General features: G+C 36.9%; 1 protein-coding gene and 1 pseudogene across 3 annotated transcripts in view; both read left to right on the top strand.

Annotated features, from left to right (window-relative positions):
* Positions 1 to 22,006, top strand: part of ARFIP1 (ARF interacting protein 1) — a 79,303-nt gene that overhangs the window by 390 nt on the left and 56,907 nt on the right. For both annotated transcript variants that reach the window (XM_084883967.1, XM_084883968.1), the window contains exon 2: positions 18,552 to 18,653. In XM_084883967.1, coding sequence (XP_084740093.1) covers positions 18,561 to 18,653 — 93 coding nt within the window. In that variant the 5' untranslated portion in view covers positions 18,552 to 18,560. The remainder of the gene's footprint in view (positions 1 to 18,551; positions 18,654 to 22,006) is intronic.
* LOC311622703 (protein farnesyltransferase/geranylgeranyltransferase type-1 subunit alpha-like) lies at positions 19,011 to 20,069 on the top strand (annotated as a pseudogene). The gene has a single exon. The product of its transcript is annotated as a protein farnesyltransferase/geranylgeranyltransferase type-1 subunit alpha-like (transcript).

Genomic DNA, 22,006 nt, shown 5'->3' on the forward strand with positions numbered 1-22,006 from the left:
CGGGTCTAGAAGGAGGGCTGGCCCTTCCAAGGTGACACCCCCTTGGCATTGCAATGCATCAGGTGGGGAAAGGGCTTGCAGGATCCAGGATCTCTCTCGATGAGGTCTTCAGGTTTGGTGTCCAGCCTTGACTTTTCTCAGCTCCCTGCACCCCCTGCTCCCTGTCTCCCGCAGTGAGCGGAAGGGGGAGTGCGATCGTCCCTCCAGAGGCACTTGGGCCCGTGGTGCAGGGGGAGGAGCCTTGCTTCTGTGGGAGCGTCCAAGGAATGCTGGGGCTGGGAAGGAAGTGGTGCTGTCGTCCTCCTCTCCGTTCCTCTGCCAAGGGACTACTGTGTACGTGTCTGGGAAAAGGAAAGGTTTTTGTGTGTGTGTGTGTGTTTTTAAGCCCACTTTGTAGATGCTTTTTCCTTTTATTATTACTTCCTTTGTTTTGTTGTTATCTCTCTCCTGAGCCCTTTGATCTCAAAAAATGTAGTTTACACTTCTTGCAAATCGTTTAGCCACCCCCTTCCCCCCTTTTAGGATTTCTGTGCCCCTCCCTTCGTTTTATCCTAAACTATATAATTTCTCTGTCTCCGTTCTTATTTGAGAAGGAGAAGTGGAAGGTTTGCAAGGCTTTTCATAAACTTGGGCTTCCACCTGCAAGGATGTGTTCACGTTCACCATTAATCGACTTCACTGGCACGGGAATGTGCACCAGAATTGGTTACTTTTAACAGCAGCCCTGTGTGAAGGCTGCAGGAATTGGCCATCTCATTGCCGCTGTCTCAGAGTGATTACAACACACTATGTTAGTACTGTTTTAATTACACCTTTCCCCCCCATATGTCCTGCTTGTTTTCCTTGCTTGACATGACCAACACCTTTTCCTAACCACCACTTCTGACATTCATTATCTGAGAAAATAGAAAGTATTTCTAATTTTATTTCCTGTATTAAAAATCTCTGCCTCACTTTCACTCCCCCCCCCCCCAAATTATTTTTAATCCTGGGTTATGTACTAGAATCCCTCTTTTATGAGGTCTGTGACTCAATCCCAACTCTGAAATCATGTGCAAAGTTTTGAGTGCATTTTAGGTGGGGAAGGGTAAAGAGTCTGTTCTTTTTATCGAATTCTCAAAGGAGGTATAAAACCTCCAGATAGTGTGTGTGTATATATATGTATGTGTGTGTAAAAAATATACGTATGTATGTAGTATATATATATATATATATATATATATATATATATATATATATATGTGTGTGTGTGTGTGTGTGTGTGTGTGTGTATGTATATATATGAAGTGTATATTTGTGTGATATATAACTTCCAGATACATAATCATGGCTTAATGTCTTAAGTTAATTAAAACTTTTTTTTGTGGGACTTATTTTTCTATTGTAGATAACTTGTTTGGGGACAGTAGAATGCAGAGATTCTAGCTTTATACTGAAATCTCTGTACTTCAAAACATCATGTTTCTAAATTCTTTCCTACACCTAGAGAAGGAAGTAAGACTGCTTACTTTAGTTCCTGATTTGTGGTTTTGAGGTTTCTTTTTAGGGATAGCTTATTTGTTGCAAATGCTGTGGAGATATGTGGATTTATAAATTAATGTGTTTATTAGTTTTTTTTATTTGAAAATAAGTTAATTTATTTAATCCTAACCCCTAAAATCCCATTTAAATGAATATTAAATACCACCAACCTACTGCAGTTCAGTATAAAAAAAATTAAATTCTGATTGTAGTTGCTTGCTTTCATTTTCTTGTTTTTCACTTGAGGCATCTGTTTTGGTCTTTGGCTTGCTAGGAAGGGCAAATAAGATGGTTCAGTAGTGTGGTCTGTAACTTTCAGTATATTGCTTCTTATCTTACATCCCCTTTCCCACCACTTTATATTAGGTATATTAATAATGTTCTCTTTTGTGAACATTATTACTGTAAGTTTGGAGTGCATATTTGAACTTACTGATTTAGTTGTGAAGTGTTTGTTGGTCAAGGATTGAAGTTCTAAATGTTTGCACTTGTTTCATAGAATGTTAGAACTTGAAGAGACCTATACAACTCATCATAGTCCGTATAGAGTAACCAGTTTCTTCTGCCCACAAAATAAAATAATTTTCCCTCTGATAACATCCTCACTGGGGGAGGAGCAGAAAGCATACATTTATAAAGAGTAAAGTGTGCTAAGTTAGTTTTCTTCTAATGTAATGACGAAGTCAGATGATAGATTCTGTCTAACACCAAAACAATAATCAACACTCATTTACTAAGGCATCATGCTAAAGTGCTTCATATGATTATCTCATCTAATCCTTACAGCATTCTTATAAAGTAGCTAAAATTCCCATTTTTATAGATGAAGAAACTAAATGATTACTAGTGAAACTAAATGATTAACTGACACTAAAGTAATCAGAATTATACGGGTGGGGCCAGGATTGAACCTAGGTTGTCTAACTCTAGTTTGAGATCTTTTAGCTACTGCTCTAGACTGCTGTACCCATATTTCCTTGAAATCTTTTTTGGCCTAAGTTGGAGGTGTCTCAATTGATTTTTGTATCAGATGTTAATAAGATCTTTTTCTTTGTTAATTTACATTGAATAAACACCTCACTGAATGTCATACCAAAAAGTAGGACAAAAAGAAATTAATTTGGAGTGTTATTTGGTAGACTTTTTCCCATATAGATGGATATAAGTCTCTTTCTGTGTATTATGGCATATGAGGAGTTGAAAAATGTGAAAATAAAGATTTTAAGTAATAAATACAGTCAGCATTGTGAGAGTCTGGAGGTATAAATATATCCCAGAATGATAAATTAGGATAGAGTAAGGAATAAATTCAGGATAAGGAGTAAATTCAACAGATAATTTAAGATAATATGGCTTTAGATGAAAAACTAACAACATATGTACAGACTGGAAAGAGTAGTTCCATATAATATGGAAGATGATGACTTAGGGATAGTCTAAAAATCAGATATGCATCAACATTAGTTCTAGGGTGTATGAAAAATACTATGAAATAAAAGAATCTAAAACTAATCTTATATTTGGTCTCTACTATCTTTAGTCAGTCTCAGAAGCCACTGAATAGTTCTTGCAGATCCTCAGCTATTCTCTGAAAAATATATATATTTTTTCCTTTATTCCTTTTTTCTTTCTTCATCTACGTATCTAATTATGTTGTTAATAATCTCTCCTCATTATTCCTAGACCTTTGTCTTAGCATGGTTACAGGCAGGTGTTGCTGGAAATTGCTCAAATCTTTTCTGGAAATATGGCAAAATTCTCACCAAAGAATTTTTATTTTGTTTTCATTTTTTTATGACTATGATAGCAATTGGCTAGCAGCTTTTTAATTTCAAGCTGATCCTCTTTTATCTTTTGGGAAGCTGTGACACACCGTCTTTGTAGTGGGATCATAAGAACAGCAGAGTTTAGTGGTGAATCCTAAATCATCTAGGGGAGGGAGTAAGTGGCCAATTCATTTCTGCTAACATGAGAGAGTGTTTTAGAGCAAGTTTTCCAAACTTTTCTGCATTAAGGCAAACGTGGAAAATTACTATGTTTGTGTGACAGATTATAGCCAGGCCTCCCTTGCTTCATGAAGGCTGAGGGGCTGGGGAGTGTGGGTCAATATTTCAGCACATATGTAATCCATTCTTGGCACACTGGTTGGAAGGAAAACTTTGCCCTAGGGAAGAAGAATATGTTACTCTTTGTTTAATATCTTCTTTTTATTTAGCATATAATGATTTACAAAGCACTTTCACATATATTTTATTTTTATTCCAGTTATGTCAAGTATTACCATGTTAGAAATGAAGAAATTTGAGATTTTAGATCGAGAGCTTTATATGAGTTCACACACTTAATAAGGGATGGGTCAGGAATTAAAATCCCAGGTGGAAAGAGTCCTTGGCAGTGGCATGTGACCTACAGGGTGGCCAGGACCCTATCTGTTTTGTCTCAGAATGCTACCTTCAGCAACTAGGGCAGTTCTAGGCACATAGAAATCCACAATACTAGTAGTTATCATTTATTGAGTGCTACTCTGGCTAGGCATTAGGCTTTATAAATGCTATCTGTGTATTAGGAATTCTTATTTTCTATTAACAAATAGACAGGTATAGAACCAGCAGGAATAATTAGTTCAAGGTCATCCAAGTAGTAAATGGAGAACCACAAGACTCATAAAGTTGCTTGACTCCAAAGCTTGTACTCTTTTCACTGTAGTGACTAAATGATTTCAGGACATTGCAGGGTAGAGATTGGATTCTAATTAAAATGTGTTGGTAACAAGAGAGTGATGGTGAAAGGGAGATAGGCAAGAGACTGTTAAGTGTTTCTTTTTAGCAGTTTTGAGGGAGTGTTCTAGAGATGAGCTGTCTAACAGGATTTCCAAGGTGTTTGAGGATGGGCGGGGGAGGGAGGGGTGGAAGGAGTGGGGAGGAGGTAGAAGAGAAATGTGCAAAATTCAGAGTAACTTCCATTGGTGGTGCTACAGGTAATACTAACTAAGGATTAAAAATGTAGAGCCTCTTTATATGTCCCAAATGTTAATTCTAGATTATTTCTTAAAGGTAGGTTTATACATTAGTTTTATTGTCCTCTTTCTGTACTTCCCAATTTTTCTATATGACATATTAACCGTAGAAATAATATATATTTTTGAAATACAAATTCAAATAATATAATAAACAGATAGAATGAAAAATTCTATTTCTCTAATCCCTTTAGCCCCCACATCCACTAGATGAAATACAGAAGGAAGCACTAAACCTATACTAATATCACGTGGCTATTTAAATTAGTTAAAATAGGATTTAAAAAATTGAGTTCCTTCTCACACCAGCCACATTTTCATGTCCTCAGTATCCACATGTGGCTAGTGGCTGTTTTGGACAGTGCAGGTATAGATCATTTCCAATAACATTGGCCAGTCCAGATAAAACTTTAAAATACTGTACAATTAGTGACATAATTGCTATTATATTGAACCAAGATTTTAAAATTCTCTGTGTCTAGCAGTTTTTATTTTAACTGATAAAATATTGCCATGTTCTCTCTCAGCTTTTTGTTTTAACTAAATACAGATGGTCAGAGTCTAATGTTTTTCTGGGATATTTGGGGATTATAGTTAGCTGCTTTTTAAGTATAAAGATGTCAGCTTTTCTAAGAACTTTCTACCCCCTTTGAACTCTAGACCTGTATATCTTGCTTTCTAGTAGACACCCTCTTGGATATATTAAAGGTATCTCAAATACAATATCTCTAAAACTAAACCAATTTCCCTCTTACTCTCACATCCAGGTCCGTCCGTGTCCCGTCCCCCCCCCCCCCCCCCCCAATTGCTGGTCCTATTTCTTGGTTTTTTATTTTAGTGAATAGACTCCATTATCTTTCCAATTGTAAAATCCAGAAAACTAGGAGTGATCCTTAACTCTCTTTCTCTCCCTGCTATATCCAGTCAGGTTTTATTAATCTTACTTTTTATATCTCTTGAATCTGTCTACTTCCCATTTCTACTGCTGCCACTTTAGTTTGTTACTACTTTCAGGTATTATCTTGCCTAAAAGCCTCCATTCTTGTCTATCTACTTAAGTTTTGGTCCCTTTCTAATCCATTATCCTTCCTGAAAGCACAGTGACTTATTTTGAAGCCTACATCTGATTGTCACTCTCCACTCCTGTTTTTTTATAGCTTCCCATTGTTTCTAAGGTAAAAATGAAACTCCTTAACAATGCTTAGTCCGTTAGCCTCACCTTTTACCATATTCTGCTTAACTCTCCACTTCAACCAAGCTGATTTTTAGTCCTTGTACTTGTCTTGCTTCTTACATTACAAGGCCTTTTCTTGCACATGCTTTTCTCCCTTTCTGGACCACTCTCTCTTTACTTTACCTTCACTTGTTTATCTTCACACCTCAACTGATGATTTGCTTCCTTAGGGAATACTCCAACCTTCCAAATTAGGTAGTACCTTCACACATTTACCACAGTTGCAATTTACATTTGTTTGTGTGGGTATATGATTGTCTCCCAATGAAGACATCTTTTTTCCCCCTTTTAAAATATTTTAAAAATTGATTTCTAGAGAAGGAGTGAGAGGAAGAGAGAGAGAAACATCAGTGTGAGAGCAAAGCATGGATTGGCTGCCTCCTGAAAGCCTCCTCCCCACCAGAGATTAATCCCACAATCTGGGCATGTGCCCTGACAAGAAATTGAACTGGCAACCTTTTGGTGTACTGGGCAGCACCCAACCAACTGAGCCATACCTACCTGGGCAGGACCACATCTTATTTTTCTTTTAGGCTTATACTTGAGTCCCTAAGACTTAGCGCAGTGCATGATGACTAAATATTGATTGAATTGCCAAGTTGATGTTACTAAAGATTTTAGTTCATGGGTTTTTATAATTAATAATAGGATTTTGAATATTAATATTTATGAATGTAGTAGTTAATATAGTTGTAGTTAAACTGCCAGTTATACTGTTTTTTCAAGTGTATGAAATTAAATTAGTATTTTAATATAAACTTATTAATTATTGAAAATATAAAATATAGCACAGTATTCTTAGATTATTTTATAATAAAATCATATTTTAGAATAGTTTTAGATTTATAAATTATTACAGAGATAGTATAGGGATTCCTATATACCCCATGCCCAGTACACCCTGTTAGCATATTACATTGGTTTAACACTTGTCACAATTCATGAACCAATATTTATACATTATTATTAACTAACATGTTCAGATTGTCTCAGTTTTCTCCTAAGGTTCCTATTCCAAGATCCCATTCAGGATACCATATTACATTTAGTTGTTATGTGTCCTCTTGGTTTTGAGATGCCTTCTTTCTCAGATGCCTTCTTTTTTATGACAAGAAAGTTTTAAGGATTATTGGACAGGTATGATGTAGACTGTCTCTGATTTGGGATTTGCCTGATGTTTTTCTCATGATTAGACTGGTCAATGTATTTTTTGGGGGAAGACAACAGAGGTCAAGTGCCATTCTCATATCAAGAGTAAATAGTGTTAATATTGCCTTAGCACTGTTGCTGTTAAATCTTGATCAACTGGTTTGAGATATTATTTATCAGGTTTGTCCATTATCAGCTTAACAATAACCCACAACCTTCGGACCAACTAGGTTTGTCCATTATAAAGTTACATTTCCCCCCTCCTCTTTTTTTTTTTTTTTTTTTTTTTTTTTAATAAAAAAGTCACTATGGAAAATGCACATTTAAGAGTGAGGAGTTATGTTCTATCTTCGTAACAGTGGAGTAGTACATAAACTTTTATGAATTCTTATGCAGGGGAGATTTGCCTCTTTCCCCCCACTTATAAATTACTAGACTCCTGGTGCATGGATTTGTGCACTGGTGGGGCGTGGCCTGCGAGGATTGGCCCTCAATCCCGGTCAGTGGAGTGGCTGCTCCCACTGCAGGAGCAGCCACTCAACCCTGTCAGCTGAGCAGCTGTGGACCCGCCCTCAGAGCAGCTGCTCCCTCTGTGGGAGCACTGCTCATCCTGGTTAGCCGCTAATCCTGGTCAGCCAAGCAATGCTTCCACTGTGGGAGCTCACTGACCACCAGGGGGGAACTCCTGCATTGAGTGTCTGCCCCTTGGTGGTCATTGCGCGTCATAGCAACTAGTTAACCAGTCGTTCTGGTCATTCTGGTCATTCTGCCATTTGGTTGCTGGGCTTTTGCATATATAGATTGGATATTTAAGTTATACTTTGAGGTATAATACAGTACTACTTTACTTATTTTGTTGTTTAAACTGTTCCAGTTTTGGCCATTGTGAGTTCTTTCAGTTGGTTCCAATATTCCTTTGACATATTCCCATCATTGTTAGTTTTTCGTTGTTGTTTGATGTGTGTGTTTTTAAGCACCTTTTTACTTTCTGGCACTACCAGATGCTCCAGGCTTACTTGTATATTTCCTATTTCAGTCCTAGAATCAGCCATTTCTCCAAGGAGCGTTGCTGGTTCCCTTTATTGAAGAATGTTATTAGAAACCAAGATCTGGGCACTGTATGTGCTTATTATTATTTGGGTTACTTCTAGGAAATATAAACTAATGCATGTATATATATATCTATGAATATATCTCTATGTATTTATATTAAGCTGTATTTTTAGATTATTTACTCTGAGCTTTTTTTCCACTGGAAAAAATTACATAGAAATATTGCAGGTTTTTTTTTTTTTGTTTTTTGTTTTTTAATGTTTTGGAATTAGTAACAGAATTGAAACAGCTCTCCAATTCTCTTGGTTCTTGGTTGACTTCACTTCTAATGTTTTGGAATTTAGCTAGCCATAGATGAAGAATGAGGCCACAGTACAATGAATAATTTAGAGTTCATTTGCAGCTAGTTTTCTTTCAAGGAGTAATTTAGTTTTGAGAGTCTTATCATTTTACTTCTCATTAGTTTCTCTGTAACACAATCTGAGTGGGAAAGTAAAAAAGACTTCTTTAAACAGTTAATTTAGTTACGTGGTTAAAAGTTACTAATGATGGTGTGGATGGGGATAGTTAAATATCTGTTAAGTTGATTTTTAAACTACTACAGGTAATTGAGAATTATCTCAATTTTTTCTCCTACAATGAGAAACCTAGTTCTTTGTATCTACATTCTATTTATCTGAGATATATATTCTTACATTCTGCATATTTTTTCCAAGGCCTAAGTAGACACTTTTCAAAAGAGAACATACAGAAGGCTGAGAAACATATGAAAACATGCTCAAAGTCACTAATCATCTGAGAGATGCAAATCAAAATAACAATGAGGTACCATCTCACCTATCAGAAAGGCAATTATCAACAAATCAAATGACAAGAGCTGGTGAGGATGGGTGAAAAAGGAACCCTTATGTACTGCTGGTGGGAATACAGACTGGTGCAGCCACTGTGGAAAACAGTATGGAGTTTCTTCAAAAAGTTAAAAATGGAACTGCCATTTGACCCAGTGATCCCACTTCTAGGACTATATCCCAAGAAACCAGAAACACCAGTCAGAAAGAATATATGCACCCCTATGTTCATAGCAACACAATTTACAAAGCTAAAATTTGGAAACAGCCTAAGTGCCCATCTGCAGATAAGTTGGATTAAAAAACTATGGTACATCTACACAATGGAATATTATGCTGCTATAAGAAAGAAGGAATTTTTACCCTTTGCAAAAGCATGGATAGAACTGGAGAGCATTATGCTAAGTGAAATAAGCCAGTTGGAGAAAGATAAATATCACATGATCTCATATGTGGGATATAATGATCAATATACAGGCAGTCCTCAGGTTACATTGGACTCCATGTAAATTATTTCATGGTTATGTCGCCATCTCCCATTTACTTAAAAAAAAAAAGTTCTGTCATTTCGATGCATATACATATGTGCTTTATGTTCTTTATTATTTATTTACCACAATTATTATCTTTCTTTAAAAATTTTTTTTTACTGTTTTACTTTATTACTGCTGTGTATGTGCTCCCCCTGAGTGACATAAGTGCTTATATAGGTGGGTTCTGACTTACAGTGAAAATCGAGTTACGTCGTGCCGTAGGAATGGATCTCTAATGTAACCCGAGGACCTACTGTAATCTGATGAACAAAAATGGATCCAGAGACAAAGTGGCACTGAGCAGACCATCCAACCATAGGGAGAAGGCAGGAGAAGGGGGAGTTAGAGATTAACCAAAGGACTTGTATGCATGCATATTTGCATAACCAATGGGCACATCACTGGGGCAGTGGGGGCTTGCTCTTGGGGGTGGGAGTGGCACTGGAGATGTTAATTGGGGAAAAGAGACATGTAATACTTTAAACAAAAATTAGGTGTTGACACTAATAGATTAAAATATTTGGTAAGAAAAATTTGCAACATAAAATAAAAGTTAAATAGTAAATGGATGTCCTTGTACTCATCATCCAGGCTTAATAATTATTTGGATTTTTACATATGCTTTATCCATTCCTTTATAATAATACAGTTTATAATAATACAGTAAGTTTGAGGGTCATCTTCCTTTTAAAGCCATAAAATTGCCAAGATATATAGAGAAAAAAAATGAATAAGGTTACAAATGATAACATTTGTGACCATACTTCAACTCTGTCTTGATATTGGTCCATTTTAGAAAAGTGCAGTTAGGGTACCTACCCATAGTGCCAAAGTTAGGAAGAGTAACTGTATTGGTAAATGCTAGTGCTAAGGGGACTACTCCAATATTTGTCCTATTGGTCCTGAGCTGAAATTAAATGTACTATAACATCTTTTCATAACATGTTCAATTTTCCAAGCAGTTTCACATTTGATTTTTATAAGAGCTCTATGATATATAGGTGACATTAATAATCATCCTATATAATAAAAGCCTAATATGCTAAGTGTTCGATTGTCTGTTCAACCAGCCAAAACATAACATGCTAATGATACTAAGGCTGCTCAACCACACACTATAATGTGCACTGACCACCAGGGGGCAGACAGTCAACTGGTACGTTAGCTTGCTGCTGGGGTTGGCTGATGGGGACTGAGCAAGAAGAGCCGGACATGTCCTGAAGCCCTTCTGCAGGTCCTCCCCAGCTGGCCAACCTCCCGTGTCGCTCCCTGGCCTGAATCATATACCTCTGGAGTCCCTTGGCCTGGCCTGCACCCTTTAGCAATCCTGGACCCCTCGGGGGATGTCGGAGAGTTGGTTTCTGTGGACGGTGGAATGACCATTCACTATGACGTGCACTGACCACCAGGGGCAGACACTCAACACAGGAACTCCCCCCCCTGGTGGTCAGTATGCCACTCAGCCAGGAGCCAGGCTCACAGCTGGTGGGCCACCTCTGTGGCAGCGCTAAGGACGTCAAATGATGACATCCCCTGAGGGCTCCTGGTCTGTGAATGGGTGCAAGCTAGGCTGAGGGAGCCCTCTGATATTTTATAAATGAGGACATTGAAACTTAGGGAAGTAAAGTGACTTAGAAAAAGGGGCAGAACTGGTCCTTAAATTCTTTTTTATTTTTATTTTTTTATTTTATTGATTTTTTACAGAGAGGAAGGGAGAGAGATAGAGAGTTAGAAACGTCGATGAGAGAGAAACATCAACCAGCTGCCTCTTGCACACCCCCTACCGGGGATGTGCCCGCAACCAACGTACATGCCCCTGACCGGAATCCAACCTGGGACCCTTCAGTCCACAGACCAAAGCTCTACAACTGAGCCAAACCGGTTTCGGCTGGTCCTTAAATTCTTGTCTCCTGATACCTTGCTTTGTTCTCAGGGCCCATGCAGTAGGCTTGTTCACCTAATACTTTTGAACCATATTGAATGAACACTTTATAATAAATGCATTAACCATTTTTTAAAAGAAGGACATATTTTACCAATACAGAAGGCAATTTCAAAGACTATTTGAATTATGAGTTCAATAGAATTGCTTTTTCTTTTGTAGGCAAAGAAAAATCTCAATAATTTTGTCTGACACAGAAGGCATTTGTGCTTTTTGGTATTGGAACAAACAATATATGGCCTCTGTTAACATGCACAATCAGTCCACTAAGCACTGCGACTTTCATTATCTGAACTATAACAATTAGAGTATTTGGGCTTATTTTCTTCTTTCACACTGTTTGCTTTCTACACTGTTTTTTCTCTAGAATTGACTGAAATTAAGAATTTAATCTTTTAGATTAGAAGAAAATATAACCATTATTTGATAGTAGAACAAAATACCGGTTGAATATATGCAGCCAGTGAGTGAACTGAGCACTGGAAACATTTCCCTGAATTTTTTAATGAAGTTTCAAATAACTTTTTAAAATGGTAGATTTAAGAAACAATTGGAAAAACTTTGTTTATTATTATACCACTTTATTTTTGCTGGCTCCGTGGTAAATTATTAGATTAAAGAACAATGTTAAATGTGTGTTTTAGAAGATACAAAGCCCTGTACAATTCCAGATGTCTAATTAAGATTAAGACACATTTCTTTCCATCCTTTCTAGAAAGTTTCTAAGCATTTTCTAAATTGGGGATTTACCATTAATATTTCCATATGCCATATCTTGCATAATTACGATAGAGATTTTTAGTATTTGGATCAAATTTTGTTAATGTTACATTTTATTTTTCTTGGAGTGTTCACCAGTAAATGCAGATTGTCAAATGTAAAGCCTTTTAAAATATGTCAGGTGTATTTTCAGGATTTGAAAAACAAGTAGTGCCAGAAAAAATTATTTGAGCTTTTTTCTTTTAGCCTAAGTCTTGGGCAGCTACAGAAAAGGCTATAGCTTAGGCATTGAATTGACGGGGAGAGAAGAGTCACTATGTATTCTGAGGGTGAAGATGAAGTTAATAGACATTCGGTTGCCTAAGTGACTAGTATAGAGTGTTAGGGGAGAGAATGGTATGAGAAGCAGCTGGAGAAGTAGGTAGGTCTCAGATTGTAAGCAGTTTACCAGCCACGTGAAAGCTATTACAGTATGGAGAATGTTGCATGATTATCAGTATTTTGAGCTTTTATATACTGTAATAAGACACAGGCTCTGCCTTTCCCTGGCCTCATCTTGTAGAGACTTTCCCCAACACTGAAGAGGGCTATGACTGAGCAGCCATAAAAATAAGGTAGATGTAATACTTGGCTAAAGTCTGACTTGGCAAACCAAATGAGGCAATTCTCTTTTGCTGTTTTAAAAGATTTAGGATGAGAGCCACTGGATCTGAGGAACAAATGGATTTTTTTTTTTTTTTAATGCTCTGTTGTCTTTTAGATACTCTCTTAAAGACAAGTACTTGTAATTTTCAGACTTGGATCAAACAGGGCTGTAAATGACATTTGAGATGGCAGTAATTTTCATAGTGAGAGGATAGTGGTCTCATTTATAATTTTTGTCACAGAGATATATTTTGGGAAATGACAAACTGTTTGCTACTGAATTATAGAGCTGCAAGCTTGTCCCTCCTTGTATCTTATCAGGCTCATATGCCTCCCCCCACCAGACTAGTGTGGTCTCCGTGGGTGGATTTGGGACTTGCAGAAAAAATAGATCCTCTGATTTAAAGATTATAGAATAGAATTTTAACCTTAAAAAATATCAACAGATTGTTGAAGTAAAATTTAAATATGATACACTCCAATGAGTTTTGACAGGTGCATAAACTTAGGAAACCATAATCACAATCAAGATACAGAAGTTTTCTTTATCCTAAAGTTTCCTGTACTTTTTGCAGTTAATCCTCCCCTAACTAACCTCTCTCCCCAGGCAATAGCTGATCTGTCATGATAGATTAGTTTTATATTTTCTAGAGTTCTATAAGTAGAATGATATAGTATGTATTATTTTGTGCCTGACTTTTTAGCTCAGCATAATGTTTTGAGATTAAGCAATATTTATTGCATATATCAGTAATTCATTAGTTTTTAGAGGTGAGGTATATCCCATTATATGTATATTACACAATTTGTTTATCCATTACCCAGTTGATGGATATATTTTATTTTTGGGCTCTTATGAGTAAAGCTGTTATGAATACATATAATACAGGTGTAATCAGGACATTTGTTTTAATTTCTCTGGTGGATGCTTAGGTGTAGAATGGCTGAGTCATATTTACTTTTCCCCCCCATATATTTTATTGATTTTTTACAGAGAGGAAGAGAGAGGGATAATTAGAAACATCGATGAGAGAAACATTGATCATCTGCCTCTTGTACACCCCCTACTGGGGATGTGCCCACAACCAAGGCACATGCCCTTGACCGGAATCGAACCTGGGACCTTTCAGTCCGCAGACCAACATTCTATCCACTGAGCCAAACTGGTTTCGGCTCATATTTACTTTTATAAGAAACTGCTAAGCAGTTCTCCAAAGTGAAGTACTTTTTAATATTCTCACCAGCAGTGTATGCAAGGTCCCAATTACTCTTTACCAACACTTGGTATTGTCAGCCTTTTTAAACTTTAACCATTATAGTGGGTATATATACAGGGTGTCCCCAAAATATGTATATACACGTTAGCAGCTGATAGCTCAATTGATGTTTCTTTCTTTTCAGATTTAACCCATTGGAATTAATAGTTATTCAAAGTATGTATACCTTTTTTTTTTTTTTTGGAGACATCCTGTAGTTGTACCTTATTGTGGTTTTAAATTGCATTTCCTTGATGATTAGTGATGTTGAATATCTTTTCATGTATGTACTTGCCATTCATATGTTTTCTTTTGTGAAGTGCTTGTTAAATTTTTGGGCATAAAAATGTATTTTTTATTATTTACTCTAGGGGCCCAGTGCACAAAACCATGCACCTTGAAAGGAACTGTGGGCCTCGAGGCTGTGGTGGGCACAGGGGCGGGTCTTGGCCCATCCTCCACACCCCCGTCTGGTCCCTTCCACCTCAGCCACCACGTCCCATCTCTGTTGGCAGCCCCTCTCCCAATGCTCCCACACACTGATGGCACCAGCCCTGCTTGCACCAATGGCATGGAGCTATTGGGGCTGGTACCCTCAGCGGGTGCGAGCAGCAGCTGCTACCCCAATTGCCCCTCAGGAGCAGGGGGAGGTGGAGAAGCCCTGTGGGGCGATTAGGGCCGGCAGCTGCTGTTCACACCCGCTGACAGCACTGAGCACTCGGGGCCAGGCACTGGCAGTGGGTGTGAACAGGGCTGGCACCAGCAGCAGGTGCAAGTGCTGGGCAGGACTGTGGCACAGAGGAGCAAAGAATTTTCAGTAACCACCAGTGGCTTGCCCCGATGATAGTGACCGACTGGCGCCGCACCTTGGTCTGGCTCCCCCCACTCACCTCTCCACCATCCCACTGCAGCCAATTCCCGCCATGTTCTGCACTCTGCCTGCTGCCTATGCCTGGCAGGTTCCTTGCACACCCCCTGGTCGTCAGCACATGTCATACTGACCGGTTCTGATGTTTCTGCTGTTCAGTCTGTTTGCATATTAGGGTTTTATATAGAGAGATATTTGGAACACCAGCCTTTTGTCTGGTACATTCATATTTTACCTCTATTTTCTCCCAGTTTGTGGCTTGCTTTTTCATTTTTTTTCTCTTTTTTTGTTAATCCTTACCCTAGGATACCTTTTCCATTGATTTTCAGACAGAGGGGAAGGTAGGGGGAGAGATAGAGAAACATTGAAGCAAGAGAGACACATGGATTGGTTGCCTCCTGCTCGTGCTGGCCCATACACCCCTCCATGAATGGAGCCTGCAACCAAGGTACTCACTCCTGACTGGAATTGAACCCTAGACCCTTCAGTCTACAAGCCAACACTAACTGCTGAGCAAAAACTGCTCTTTTTTTTTTTTTTTTAATAGTGTCTTTTGAAGAGAAGTTTCTAATTTTGATGAAGTTCAGGTTATCAGTGTTTCTGTTTTATTATTTATGTTTTTTGTGTCCTAAGAAATGCTTGCCTATCCCAGGGCCATTATTCAGTCTATGATATTCAAAGGATTCTTCATTTATGTTACAGTGACTTTGATCTCTAACTTTTTCAAAATTCTATCTTAGAATTTTTATAACTCTGCTTACATTGCCCATCTGTTCGTGTATACTTTATCCATTACAGCCCTTAGCATATTAACCATAATTATTTTAAATTTCTGGTCTGATAATTTCAACATCCTTGCCATGTCTGGCTGTGCTACTTGCTTTGTGTCTTCAAATTGTGTCTGTTTATTTTATTTTATTTTATTTTATTTTTTATTATTTTATTTTATTTTTTTTATTTTATTTTATTTTATTTATTTTATTTTATTTTATTTTATTTATTTTATTTATTTTATTTTATTTTATTTATTTTATTTTATTTTTATTTTATTTTATTTTATTTTATTTTATTTTATTTTTTTTTTATTTTTTTTTTTAAATATATTTTATTGATTTTGTACAGAGAGGAAGGGAGAGAGATAGAGAGTTAGAAACATCGATGAGAGAGAGTCATCGATCAGCTGCCTCTTGCACACCCCCTACTGGGGATGTGCCCGCAACCAAGGTACATGCCCTTGACCGGAATCGAACCCGGGACCCTTCAGTCCCCAAGCCGACGCTCTATCCATTGAGCCAAACCGGTCTCGGCTATTTTATTATTATTTTATTTTATTTATTTTATTTTATTTTATTTTATTTTATTTTATTTTTTTATTTTATTTTATTTATTTTATTTTATTTTATTTTTTTATTTTATTTTATTTTATTTTATTTATTTTATTTTATTTTATTTTATTTTATTTTATTTTATTTTTTGTTTGACTTTGGAGGAGCTGGTAATTCTTTCTGATAGCCAGACATGATATTTTTTTAAAAGAAACTGTTAACAATGTGTTGATGAGGTGTAGAAGGAGGGAAGCATTCTCTGTCTAGTCCTATGCTTAGGTCTCAATCTTTAGTGAACCTGTGCCTCTGGACTGGGAGCTTCACAATTGTTTCTTGTTTTTTCTCTACCCCCTCTTAGGTGTGTCAGGATGGCCAGAGTGGACTGGATTTAGGTATTTTCCTTATTTAGGTCAGTTAGACACTGATTGTATCCAAGGTTAGGTTATGGTTTCTCCTGGGATAGGCCTTGTTAAGAACATAGTGCTCTGGTGTATTTCAAAAAAACAGTTCCATTTCTCTTCCCCTCACTGGAATGATGAGGGGATTTTTCTCCAGTATTTACTGTGCTAACCTGGTCCAGTTCCTGGAGGTAAAACACAATATTGTGGGCCCCTCCTCATTCTCTTTAGAGTTTGTAATGATCAGAATTGTCCATACCTGAACCTCCAGCAATTCATCAGGTTTCCCTATCTGAGCTAGTAGCTGAGGTCTTTTCCACTGGTGAGTCTTCACTCTGGTAAGCCATGACTCCCTGTATTTGCCTGTCTCTCCAATTTTGAGGCAGCATTTTGCCCTGGGTCCTCCCCTCGCTTATGAATCCAAGAAGAGTTGTTGACTTTTCAGTCTGTTCAGCTTCTTACTTGTTGTTAGGATGAAGTGGCAACTTCTAAGCTTCTTACATTCAGAAATGGAAACTAGAAGTCCACCCTCAAAGTCAAGATTTAGTGTTTCCCCACCCCAAGGTAACCATGATTCTGCCTACAATATTCATAACTCATTAGTTTATTTTTAAATTGAATCATATAGTATGTACTCATTGAGTCTGGCTTCATTTGCTTCATTATGTCTGTGAAATATATTTTAATAAGTCTTTTTATATTTAATAGAAGTAGAGATTAAACCACAAAACTATTTGCATTAACACTTGCTTTTAGTAGTATAACAGCCTGTAAAAATCTTCTAAATTAATGTTCTTGGCAGTAGGTTCAGGCCTATATATTAAACACACACACACACACACACACACACACACACACACTTATTTTAGTTGTTTGATTTAATTTTGGCAATTCTGTGCATGCCATATCAGGAGTAGCAGCTAGACTCAGATCTGAGCATTAAACATATTGTTAGGTATTCTGTTGCTGACATATATTTCTATTAAGGCCTTTCTTCTAGTGGGCACCATTGTTAAATGTGTGTGAAGAGAGAGACACCTATTTTCTGTAAAAAGTATTACTGTTAACTTTTTACGCTGAAGTTTTTTTATTTTTAAAATATGGGAAAATAATATTATTTTTAAGATTCTTTACAGATATGAAATTTTCATTTTAACTTGTAGCCAAACGTTTCTTTAAATCACATATGATTAGAGCAAGCAAAATTTTTATCAACCGTAACTGATGCTCTATTATTGATTAACCATATTTAGTTTCTGAAAGAAATTTATATTTTCTATGGTTACAAAATTAAGGGATGTATTTTTAAACATTATTTGACTTTTAGGGCAGTAAAGTCAGAGTATAAAAATGTATTCTTCTAGTATAATAGTTTCAAAAGTTTTTTTTACATCAGGGAAACTCTTTGGACAAAAGCTGACTTAGAAACCCATTTTATACAACAGGAAAAATATAGCTGTTTTAGTTCGATTAATAATCAAGCTTGTCTTTCCCCATAATATTTTTCCAGCTGTAAGTGATAGTCTATCATAACACTATTTACAAGGCAAGGATATTATAACAAGTAACTTGTGGGTTTTGTTGTTGTTGTTGTTGTTGTTTTTAAAATATATTTTTATTGATTTCAGAAAGGAAGGGAGAGGGAAAGAGAAACATCAGTGATGAGAATCATTGATTAGCTGCCTCCTACATGCCCCCTACTGGGGATCAATCCCACAGCCCAGGCATGTGCCTTTGATTGGAATCGAACATGGTACTTTTTAGTTTACAGGCCGATGCTCTATCCACTAAGCCAAACCAGCTAGGAATAGTAACTTATGTTTTTAATATAAAAACATAAGTTGAGTTCAATTTTAAAAGCCAGATGCATTTTTATTATATTAATATCATGTTTACTATGTGAGTATTAGGTAAATTATAAATTAATTTTTTAAATGCTGGCTTTTAAGTGCCTTAAACATAAATATGGTCTTTTAATGTTTCCTTTTATAATTTTGTGTTACTTATGACTATTTTTTTTTTTTTTTTGCCTTTTTTTTGTAGGAGTCTACCATGGCTCAAGAGTCTCCCAAAAATTCAGCAGCAGAAATTGCGGTGACTAGTAATGGAGAAGTTGATGACTCTCATGAACATGGCTTTAATAGGGTAAGAACACTTTTCTTTCTCTTAATAAAAGAATCATGATACCCACAGAGGCAAGGGTGGGAGAGGGCAGGGCAGAACAGAGGGTCTCCATCCCCAAATGCCTTCTCTTGGGAGGCCCATTTGGCCACCAGCTCAGCTTGGCAGCAGTAGAGCTACTCACTCCAGTGTAACCAGTACCACCTGTCTTCAGAAAACTTTGACAAGACTCAAGGCGAGCTTTCCCCAGGTTGCCTGAAGAGGGGTCTTCCCTTGCACTCTTCAGGACACTGGTCAGCCATCCAAGAGTTAGAGATGTTTATGATTCTTTCTGGGCCCTTCTGCAGTGTGATGATAAAAGTGAGTGCTTTTTAATTAACCAGAGATCCTATAGAGTTAAATGCAGCCAATTATACAGTGTGCATTTACAGAGAGTTCTCTTAAAGTCACTTCAAAAGGATCTACATGATGAAATGAACTACATCACTGAAATAATTGAAGAACAGACCAAAAGATATCAAGTTTGGCATCATAGGCAAGTATTAGTGGAATGGCTAAAAGATCCATCTCAGGAGCTTGAGTTTATTGCTGATAATCTAAACCAGGATGCAAAGAATTATCATGCCTGGTAGCATCGACAGTGGGTTACTCAGGAATTTAAACTTTGGGATAATGAGCTGCAGAATGTAGACCAACTTCTTAAAAAGGATGTGAGAAATAATTCTGTCTGGAACCAAAGATACTTTATAATTTCTGACACCAGTGGCTACAATGATCGATAGGCCTTTACTGGAAAGAGAAGTCCAGTACACCCTGGAAATGATCAAGCTAGTACCACATAATAAAAGTATATGGAACTATTTGAAAGGGATTTTGCAGGATCGTGGTCTTTCCAAATATCCCAATCTATTAAATAATTGCTTGATTTACAACTAAGTCATAGTTCCCCCTACCTAATTTCCTTTCTTATGGATATCTATGAAGATATGCTAGAAAACCAATGTGATAACAAGGAGGACATTCTTAATAAAGTATTAGAGTTATGTGAAATCCTGGCTAAAGAAAAGGACACTAGAAGAAAGGAGTATTGGAGATATATTGGAAGATCTCTTCAAAGCAAACACAGCACAGAAAGTGATCCACCAACAAATGTACAGCAATAATGCCATCTAAAAGAACTTGATAGACTGATTTTATTTTTTTAAGAGACTCTAATGCAGGAGTTTAAAACTAGAGTCATCATTCCATGTGCCTGTAGTATAAAATATTCATCGCATAGGTATTGCTTTTTAAAAAAACTAAGTACGATGTAGCCATGCAGACTAGCTCTAAGTAATTCAATTATTTTATAGCAAAGTAATTTGGGGGAGGGAGAAGGAAAAAAGTCCCATAAAGGTCCTTTTGTAGTCTTATTAACATTTAATCCCTTAGCATCAACTCCTCCCTAAATGGTATATGCATCAGGATTTACAGCATAAATGATTATAGATAACTTATATGTACTGGATATGAGGTAACTTAAATTTTGGTTTAGGAAGCAAGGAATGCAATTGTTCCTTAGAGCTGCTATGCCACACTCACAATATCTTGCTATTACTGTAACCAACTAATGCCAAAAGAATGGTTTTGTGATAAAATTATAAATGTATCAAAAAAGAATCATGATAAGCCCTTAAGTGTTGAGACAAAAGTAATAGTGTTTAATATAGGAATATTTTCTTAGATTGACCAAATTGCCAGGAATCTAATTTATCATGTAGGGATGACTTAGGTATGTTATAATAGTGATTTGTTAGGGTTAAGCCCTAGGCTAGTAAGCATTTAGGCTTTGATGTTATCAATAATTCTATTGATAACAGAACAAGAGTGTGTCTGACACTTTTGGCATATCCTATATAATAAAACCTAATATGCAAATCGAGTGAACACAGAATGACCAGTCGCTATAATGCACATGGACTACTGGGGGTGGAGGAGCGGGGGTAGGAGGCAGGGCAGACGCTCAATGCAGGAACTGCCCCTGACTGGGAGATGACTGGCGTGTCGATTGGGGTACAAGGCCAGCTAGCAGGCGGCATCAGGCCACCAGCCAAGGCAGGTGCCAGCAGGGCCCTCACGATCGCCCCGCCTACTGGTTGCTCCACAGATGGCCCTGATCGCTGGCCAGACCTACCCTATATATTAGGAACATTAGGTTTAAACATTAAAACCTGGCAAGGCTACTCTTAACACTGAAAAACAGGATGATACAGCGATAACATGCATGGACTCTGGCTTCCACGTTTTGTGGTCAGCCCTGATTCTGACACTTATAACTGTGTGACAAAGCCAATTACTTAACTTCTCTCTGCTTTAGTTTTTCCACCCATAAGATGGGGAAAATGGTACTACTGCCTAAGAAGGATCATGTTATGTACTACTTTTTATAATCCGGGCAAAAAAATGTAGCTGCCGAAACAAAACGCATTTCACCTGTATGAAAAGTATGGTCACCGGTGCATGCGAAGAGGGATGTCCGGCTGCTGGTTCACGCCCGGCATCCCCCAGTGGGTCCTGGGTTGTGAAAGGACCCAGGCTGGGCTGAAGCCTCCCCACCCCCAGGCATGAATTTCATGCACCAGGCCTCTAGTTACTTTATAAAACTACTTAATTTTGTTTGTTATAAGAAAAAAATATTAAATATAGGTTATCCTTTTAAACATTGGCACTGTCTGATCTCTTTTTTATGTGTCCTTAGTACATAATTCCTAAGTAGACTGCTTTTGAATTTGCTGTTCACTTTCTAAAATTAACTTTTAAAAAACATGCTTGACTCAGTGAAAAATGAAATTAGGGGTGCTTTAATTTTTGATCTGCCTTTCATTGAAATTGAAATGTAATGCATTTTAATGGCAACACTATGAGTTTGCAGATGATATGGGCTTAAATGTCATTTATGCAATTTCTAGTGTTGCAAAATAAATACATTGGGCAGGTATTTATTTAATCTCTTCTCCTTTTTGCTTTCTAATCTCTGTAAATGAGAATCTTACTTTTTTAGGGATATTAACATTTAATGGGATAAAGTAAGTAATATGCTGAATATAATTTTAGAAATGATAGTGATGGCTACTATTTCTGGAGCTATTTTCATTAAATAACCCTTTTTATGTTATTTGGTACATGTGTACAACTTTAAATAACTTTTAAAATATAGTTTTCATATTCTTGAAAATGATAATTATATTATCATTTTATAGTTTAAATAGGGCTCTCTTTATTTCATATGTTTAAGAATAAAATACTTGAACAAGTGATATTTTTAGATCAGACTTTCTCAGTCTCAGCACAATCAGCATTTTGGACCAGATAAATTTTCTTGTTGTGGCCTGTGCATG

This window comes from Pipistrellus hanaki, assembly GCF_964339955.1.
Source record: "Pipistrellus hanaki genome assembly, chromosome: 5".
NCBI classification, from domain to species: domain Eukaryota; kingdom Metazoa; phylum Chordata; class Mammalia; order Chiroptera; family Vespertilionidae; genus Pipistrellus; species Pipistrellus hanaki.